Raw genomic sequence first — 9,095 nt, forward strand, 5'->3', positions numbered from 1 at the left:
TCGTAAAAACTGCTTGCGCCTCCCCAGCAATGTGTACACGCCCCCCAAGGGGGGCGCGCCCCCCAGTTTGGGAACCAGTGCTTTAGACGAATTAGGAGATTTATCAGAATATTTACAAAAACGTAGTATTACATTAGTAGACGCTGATAAATCTATAAGAACAACAATACGTGTATTAGATTCTATGGCAACCGATCCAGGTCCAAAATTAACTAACGCATTAAAAGAAATAAAGAACGAAATGTCGTATAAAAATGTAATATTACACAGTGGCAATGTTCCTAAAATAAATTCTGCACAATTTTACAAAAGCCTAGCTAATAATTTAAAATCTCGAATAATGACTTCCAGTTTATCAAATGTCAGTCGTAATGAAAAACATCGCCAAGACAATGAAAAAACGTTTAAAAACTTACTTGATAATATTGAAAAATCGAATCCAAAAAATTGGCCACTTTCGAATGATGGCCAAATAGAAAACATACAATTTGGTGACTGTAATATTCGTAATTTATGTCAACAATTTCAAATTGATGAAAAGAGCACTATTCAAAGTTTTAGAATTTATAAAATGGACTTGGGCAAAAAGGAAATTCCAGAAGATTTGAAACCCCTTTATAAATCAATTGCAACGATTCCAGTATCGACTAGCGAATGTGAACGAAATTTTAGTTCTATGAACGAAATCATGTCACTAAGAACTTCATTAAATATAAAAACTGTTGCTGCTCTTTTATTTATTAATTGTGTTGGACCACCTCTAACGAAATTCGAACCAGAAAAATACGTTCGATCTTGGTTATTGAATGGTCGACATTCAGCTGATGATACCGCAAGTCGTAAAAGAAACCAAAAGTGTGATAAGACATATGAATCATTGTGGAAGTTATTGTAAAAAAAATTGTATTGATGCTGTACTTTTTGAGTTATAAATATAAAATTTAAATAAAAATAAGTTTATAAATTATAAGTAGTTCTTTAAACATTTTATATTTATATTTTTATTTTATATAATATATACATACATATTCGTAAGTAAAAGAAGATAAAAATATATTTAAATTTTTAAAAGGGCTGAAATTTTAAAGTGAGTTTCATAAAATAGTAGATAAAACTTATATATTATTAAAAAAGGGTTAGTATTTGAGGAAGAAGAAATTTTAATTTTAGTTGGGTGAAGCCCCTAATTCTATGATATATACTCAAAAAAAAAAGCGTTCCATTTCAGAAAATTTTCCATTTCGAGCACTGGGGGTACAGAGTCCCCCACGGTTTTTTTTTAGATTAATTTGCTTTGGAACGCTAATTGTTCAGCTACATTTAGAGTCCACCTTTATTTTTTTTTTCCAATTCAACCACTGGATAAAGGTGTGTATATATTTTAGATAATATTTTTTATATTATAGTCAAACACCAAGGAAAAAATAAGCATAGTGAAATTAATTATTTTAATTTAAAATAAAAAAATTGAGCCATAAAATATGTAAAATAAAATTAGTACTATTTGATTCAGTTAAGCATGAATTAAATTGATACCTACATCTAACATTAAACTTGACAAATAAAACATGCTAATATATTAATATCCAAAATGCTATTTATAACTATTCAATTTCATAAATAGTCATACTATTAGATATTTTAAATAAATATTAGAAATACCTTTCCATTTACAAAGTATCCATTATTTTCACCAACAATTTTTTCAAATTTATCCATATAAAATGGAATAGTTTCTTTAATCAAAGGTTCATACTTGGTCTTTTTAGATTCTTCAAGAGGGTCATATTTATATGACGCAATAGCTGTAATTATGATTTAAAATTACATTTTTTTATCATTTTTAATTTAAAATTTAATATAAATAAAGTAAATAATAAAACACAACACATTACCTTGTCGTAAATCATGAACATTATCAACAGCGATATCAATTAACATAGATTCCCAATCATCACTACCAGCCAAACCAGCTTTTTTTGGATAAATAACGGCAAATGGCAGTTGATTGATTTAATACCTTGCCATCAATTTCCACCACTGGGACTTTGCCAAATGGCATGGCTAAAAGAAAAAAAATTGAGAAGTTATGTATTCTACTACAACATCAATTAACATATATTTTAAATTAGCAGTATAAATATTACTTAATTTTTATAACATTTTAATTTTAGTAGAAATTTTGTTTTCAAAACTGACAACAAAAAATAACAATTATTTTGTTAGTGTAATTTGTATTTAATTTAATAATATAATAATAATAATAGACCTAAAGTTGATGATGAGATTGAGATTGATATAACTTTTACTATAAGTATTGATTGTAAATCATTATTATTCAATTACCTAAAGGAGTATCTCATGTTATAAGTATATCTGACCTTAATCTATTTAGACAAATATTATTGAGTTAAGAAAAAACAAAAATCTGGAGGGATTCTGAGGTACCTCATAAGAATAGCTTATCATGTGTAATTATAATTATAACCCCTTCTTCAATTATATATATTTAAGCACAGTAACCAAAAGTTCAAAAAAAATTATTTTTAGTTTTTATAACTTACTTGGTTTGATACTTGGCCATTGTTCTTTGTCAAACCGAAAATCTTCAAAATCAATATTCAAATAGGATAGGAGAAATCTGATGGGCTCAGCCAACGCAGTAATATCAAAGTAAGTTACTTTGTATGATGACATTTTTCACGACTGAATAAGATTTCCTAGAGAAATTGAAAACATATTTATGTAACCGTAATACACACTAAATTTTTTATTTTTGACATTATCAACCAGTGACAACGCATAATTTAATTTGACGTCAATCTGTCTGTTTTACATAATTTACTATTTACTAAAACCTAACAAAAATAACAATGTTAATGCCGGCTAAATATCAACTGTATAACATTTGACTGATGGCCAATAGATACCATTGTAATTCAAATCAGAGTAAAATACAAGAAGAGCATTTCTAATCTAGAGATATTTTGTGAGTACAGCACACAAGGTTTAAAACTTCAAACACAAGAAAAAAAAAAACAAACGAGTTGATTTATCACAGTGTTTTAAATTTCAATCAGTACAAAAAAATTGACGCACCACCATGGAATATCAAACGTCTAGAAAGGGCGTGTATATATATTTTTTTTTATCTTGAGATGGACACCGGTTACGTACCAAGACCCAACCAGTAAACTTTAATGAAATACAACAGACAACAAAACTCGATGAGTCGGCAGAAAGATAATTTTATAATTACGATTGCGTTGGATTACGCAACTCACGACCATCGCTGTAGAGATACAATTATCTTTATTCTATGAATACAACTGTGCGCGCAATGTCGAAATAATAATAATAATAATGATTGAATATTAATTTAAATATAATTAATGAATATTAATGATTTTACTCACAGGAAAATATTCAGACAAACAACGGATGGACTACGAGACAAGTGAGCAATCACGGTGAACACGGAACCATGAACGTCACGAAACTGCCGGAGTATCGTCAGTGGTACGCACGACAGTCACACCACTCGTCAATCCCACTCCGCCGCACAACGATTATCCGACGATTATCCGGCCTTGCGTATGTGCGTGCACTGCGACGATGCCAACCGATCTGATAATAACATTGACACATTAATATAGTTACCTATATCTTTATATGTCTATGGATAATTATGCTGATGAATGATATCATAGAACATCGTACGGATACTATAGCAGTACATGTTTCAGGAGGTTTACCGGATGGGGGGGGGGGGGTATTACCCAATAAAAAAATGTATAACCCCCCCTTCGAAAAAATGTATTTAATTATTATTAATTTATTATTCCTATGACATATCGCATATCACATAATTCCCACCCCCAGTGATTTCCTATAATTTCACAGCCTTATATGTTAATATATATATATATTTAAATTATATGCAAATTGTATACCTAATAATATTAAATTCAAATTTAAGAAATCAACTACTAATTGCACTACAGTTGATTAAATGTGTCAACATTTACTATTTAATAGGTACATGCATTTCGACAACGCCTTATTTTCGTACATAATATTACGTTGTTTTCCATCAGTGTTTTCAATATTATATATTTTTGTTTCTTCGTATTGCTCAGTAGGTAATGAACAATATAGTTTATTCTAGAAAACTACCTGGTCCAGCGAAAACCATAACTCCGTACTCTTTCTTCCCATCAAACACGACACAGACGCAAATACACGCTCAACGAGAATTTTTCTCTATAGTTTTGTAATGTACTAAATGTTATATACATTACAGTATTATATTCGACCAATAACAAAAGATTTATTAGGGTTATTAAATTGGAAGTTAGTATCATAAAGAACACCCCACCCTAATAATTGTAAATAAGACCTTACAATTTAAGTTTGAATAAGTAGTCTGTAGTTTAACTGATGTTATTCAAATTAAATATAATTTATTCTAAAATATTTGGTATAAAATAAATGATGTTTCATCATAGGAAAAATAAAACAAAATGTTTTAAATGTTCTAATCAAATTTTAAAATCAAATAATTTGAAAGTAATTTTAGCTTTTATTATATCAAATTATGAATTTACTTCTGTATTTGTCACTCGACTTGAAACCCTAGGTGTTGTACTCAATGAATTCATTAAATTTTAATGATTAAAATAATTAAAACTTCAAAATAATGTATAAATTCTGCAAAAATTAGAATATCTGCATAAACTAAAATAATTTATGACAAAATTAAAAAAGTAATAGAGATAAATTTTGGATTTGATAAATTATAAAAAATTTCAAACATTTTAAGTGGACAAAATTAATTTAAGGGCGGATTGCCTACAGATCATAGTGTAATGATTTAAAAATTAAAGTATTTATATGTTAATTTATGAGTGAAGTATTTATATGTTTTTTTAAATCATTACTTATTATATTATAAATATTTAATATTATCTCTCCGGTGACTGTATTGACCTGCCTGTTGAAAACCGTGGTTGACGTTTCTTGAATACGACAATTCTTGATATTGCTTGTATTGTCGCAAGAGGTGTATAATATACATATATAAATAAAAATTATGAATTTTGCTTTATTATTTTTTATATTAATTAATGCTTTATATTTATTACTTAATATCATTGATTACAAGTATAATATAATTAAGTTCCTCTTAAAGTTTACTGTATTTCGTGGCACCTACGTGATTAACCAAAAAAGTTTTCTACACAAGTATTGCTCGTTATTTTTAAAACAACAATCATAGTATACATATATATTATATATTTTAACAACTCAATTATTATTAACTGATAAGTATATAAACAATATTAAAATCCCGATTGGAAAATATAATTGTTTTATTTTAAATAATAGACATTCCCATTCAAGGTATTACCCGGCCATGTATACTGTAAATTTAAATTTAAATATAAAATTAAATATAGATACATTATTATCTCGATTTGAGTTTCCTCCTATATACATACACATCATAAGAAAAAAGCTCCGTGGCTGAAAAAATTTGGAAATCGTTGTTTTAAGCTATATGACGTGCATGCAAATACATATAAATAATATACTACTATAAAATAATATTCCTATCCAACTATCGTTCGAATTTCCCAAGGCCGTCAGGTAATGCCTAGGGTATCGAGGAGAGGACTCAAGGAGAGACTTAATCTCCTCCCGACCGAAAGCATAAAGTCAACAATTTTAATATTATTATTGTAATAGATTACCCGGTGGTGGAGCTAGATAATAACTATTCGTGAGCACCGACCCATGACATGCGATCATCATCCAACTGAAAGAATAATAATAAAAAAAAACCTTGGTACGTATACAACCAACGTGTGTTCATTATAAACCGACTAGATGGCTTGTGTATGTATGTTATTTTATTGAAACTTAAAAATATTTAGGTTTGCTCATATAATAGTTTTATGTTATTGTAGTGACTGATTCGGAGGACAAAGGAAGAGTTTTCCTATTCAAAAGTTCAAACAGCAATGCTCTTTGGGTACTTAATTTTTATTTTTAACAATGATATTTTTCGAAATTCTGTTTAGTGATGATTAATTCATTTTAACTATTGTTGATCGACCATCGGTTTAATTTAGTACATTACAGTGTAGATCATATTAAAAAATCTGTAATACCATACGGTAATAATTTTAATTATTTTCAGAATAAGATGGAAACAGTTGCATTTTTTCATTTGATAGGTCTAATCTGTAGATATTTTGAAAAATAATTATTAGTTTTTCGATTTAATCTTCAAAATAACCATCACATTTTTATTTATTATGTAAATAACATTATATACAACAGAACCTTTTCCTCAATATTTTTCGAAAAGTATGTACATTATAGTTATTCAGTTAAATCCGATTATTTATCGAAATAGCTCTACGTATGGTGACCAGACGTACTTATTTTATAAGGACAGTACTTATTTTTGAAGATATGTCCTATTTTTCTTAATAAATGGCTGAAGTACACCAAAAAGTACTTATTTTAAATGATGAACCCATTCCAAATGGAAATTTGATTTAACATCGCCTAATTATTAAATCCGTAAACTTATCGACAATTTTAATTAGTACAGAAAAAGTCGTAGAAAAATATAATGCATCCTTATCAGTAAGGAACGAATTTTAATTTGATATAAAATCAAAAATATTTAAATATATATTTGTTTATTACTTAATAAATATTTATTTATAAATGTATAATATTTAAATATTTAAATTGAAAATAAGATAAAATTATTAAATCATTAAAAAATATTAAAAAAATTAAAAATGTATTCTAAATCATCATAGTCTGCAGGTGGGAAACAGAAACGACATATAACTTGAAATTTTCAAGTGTAAAGAAGCGGCGGTTCGGTCTTAACATTGCTTTATAACGGCTGAATAACCACTCCACATCAACGGTCGTGACAAGTGCATATTTCATACACATTATTTCTTTTGGAGTGTATTCAATTTCTGAATAATTGTTATCGGAGTTTTGTTTAACTCTATGTCTCTTATTGATATTACGATATTACAGTATTAAATCCTGGGTTTTTTTCTGATACATTTTTTAATTTTGAATTGACTAAAACTCCAATTTCTCCAGGAACACGATCTAATTGCTTTATGACATTATCAACTATTTCTAAGCTCTCCGTTAGAATGTTTTAGAATGTTCTAATTTCAAAATAGTATCGACTAAAAATCTAAAATTAGTGGAAATAAATGCTAAATTGTTTTACAAATTTTTACTTTCTATGAGCTCAATAGTTTTTTTTATTGCTATTGCAGCATCGGAATCTAAATTTAAAACAACGTTTCTATTATTTTCAAAGTTATTTGAATAATATTATACAGCGGATAACCACGTACCGCATCGAGTTATAATAGGCTCGGGAGGTAGAGTTAAACCCGGACATATATTTTTAAATGTTTGTACACGACTTGGTGCTTTTAAAAATATTTTTTTTACGTTGGAAATTAATGAATCAACTTCAAGAAACTGAAATCTAATTGTTTCAGCTATACAATAAAAACCATGTACTAGACAAGTTAAATGCACCATTCTTAGATAAAATGTGAACAATACTTTTCCCGCCATACACATATACGGCGCGGCGTCCGTTAAAAGTTAAAGTAAATTATTATGTATTATACCATTCGACCACAAAACACCCATTGTATTATTAAATAATTGACATATAGTTTTGTGGTTACATTTTGATAAATCTTCACAACATAAAAAAAAATGGTTTAGATGATTCAGTGCTTAATTTTCCTACAATAACATTTGCAATATATCGACCGTCGGCATCTGTGGTTTCATCTATTCCAACCCAAATAGGCCCATCTCTAATGATATTTTGAATTTTCAAAATAGTTTCCTTCATAAACCCCGCTAACATAATTTTTTTGAAATGTACTCTCTTCGGGAATTTTATGACCACTATATTTTTCCATAAAATTTTTAAATGCAACATTTTTCAAATTAAAAAGAGGAATGTCTGTATATATTAGTGCACAACACAAATAATAATTAAAAACTAACTTACTATTGGTAGATGCGGATGATGTAGAAATAAAATTTTCTTGAAATATAAGCTTTCTGTCTCTATTGCCTCTATGTTTACTGGTATTGATGTGCTGGATTACTTGACCATGTTAGTCAATAGATACTGATTTATCACAAGACTGATAGTATAAAACTTGACTATCACTCCTAAAAGTTTCATTCGAAAATTCTTTCAAATAAATATTAAATGTTGTCCTTTTTTGTGTGAGTAACTTTGGGTATATTTAAATAGTTAACAATATTATATCATACTAACTACACAAATGGACACAATATGAAAATAACGTAATCGAATAACGTTCATACGAATGTTGATCGAAAAGTGAACGCATATACTCGTATACTGAAATGACTACCTACTACATAAATGAGATATCGAATCGTTGTCGTTTGATGTCAAATGCGTATAGTACAGAGACCTAATCGTATCGCATATCGTATTGTAAAATACTAAAATAAAAACGGAAATTCTTCAATAATAAAGAATTCGTATATTTATTTGAAAAATAATAAAAATATAAACGAAAATTCTACAATATTACATAATTATGTATTTATTTATAAAAAAATTAAAATTAATTATTCTAAAATATTTAAAAATATTTGAAATAAAATTAGCATCAGATTACTTGAAATTAAATGAAACGTATACATATATCGAAAACTTTCCGATGCTATTACTACATAAAAATATTTATTTAAATTAAATAATTAATAAATTAGATAAGTTATAAGTGTTTTACAAATCTTCACAAATTAACAAATATTGGTGTTCTGAAAAATCCTAATTAGACATTTTTTTCATTAAAATCAATAATGCAGGTTTATACAAACTTTGATGAAACATATCATGAAATGTTTAATATGTTGAAAACAGATCTAAAGTTACTTAAAGAAATACACGAATGTCAAAAATATTTAAAATATTGATATTTGTTCCCTTTATAAGTTAGTTGTTTTTAAATATTAAATTGTATATCTTATTAAGT

The 9,095-nt window shown here is 27.4% G+C and overlaps 1 protein-coding gene across 1 annotated transcript in view; it reads right to left on the reverse strand.

The window, feature by feature from the left end:
• The window catches only part of LOC112682280 (glutathione S-transferase-like), a 10,778-nt gene extending 7,227 nt beyond the window's left edge, over window positions 1-3,551 (reverse strand). Inside the window, 5 exon segments of the mRNA XM_025552818.1 lie at window positions 1,663-1,805; window positions 1,896-1,980; window positions 1,982-2,064; window positions 2,565-2,720; window positions 3,417-3,551. Coding sequence (XP_025408603.1) covers window positions 1,663-1,805; window positions 1,896-1,980; window positions 1,982-2,064; window positions 2,565-2,697 — 444 coding nt within the window. The 5' untranslated portion in view covers window positions 2,698-2,720; window positions 3,417-3,551.
• Window positions 3,552-9,095: the final 5,544 nt, after the last annotated feature.

This window comes from Sipha flava, unplaced genomic scaffold (genome assembly GCF_003268045.1).
Source record: "Sipha flava isolate LNK unplaced genomic scaffold, YSA_version1 20216_pilon_pilon, whole genome shotgun sequence".
Classification (NCBI taxonomy): Eukaryota; Metazoa; Arthropoda; class Insecta; order Hemiptera; family Aphididae; genus Sipha; species Sipha flava.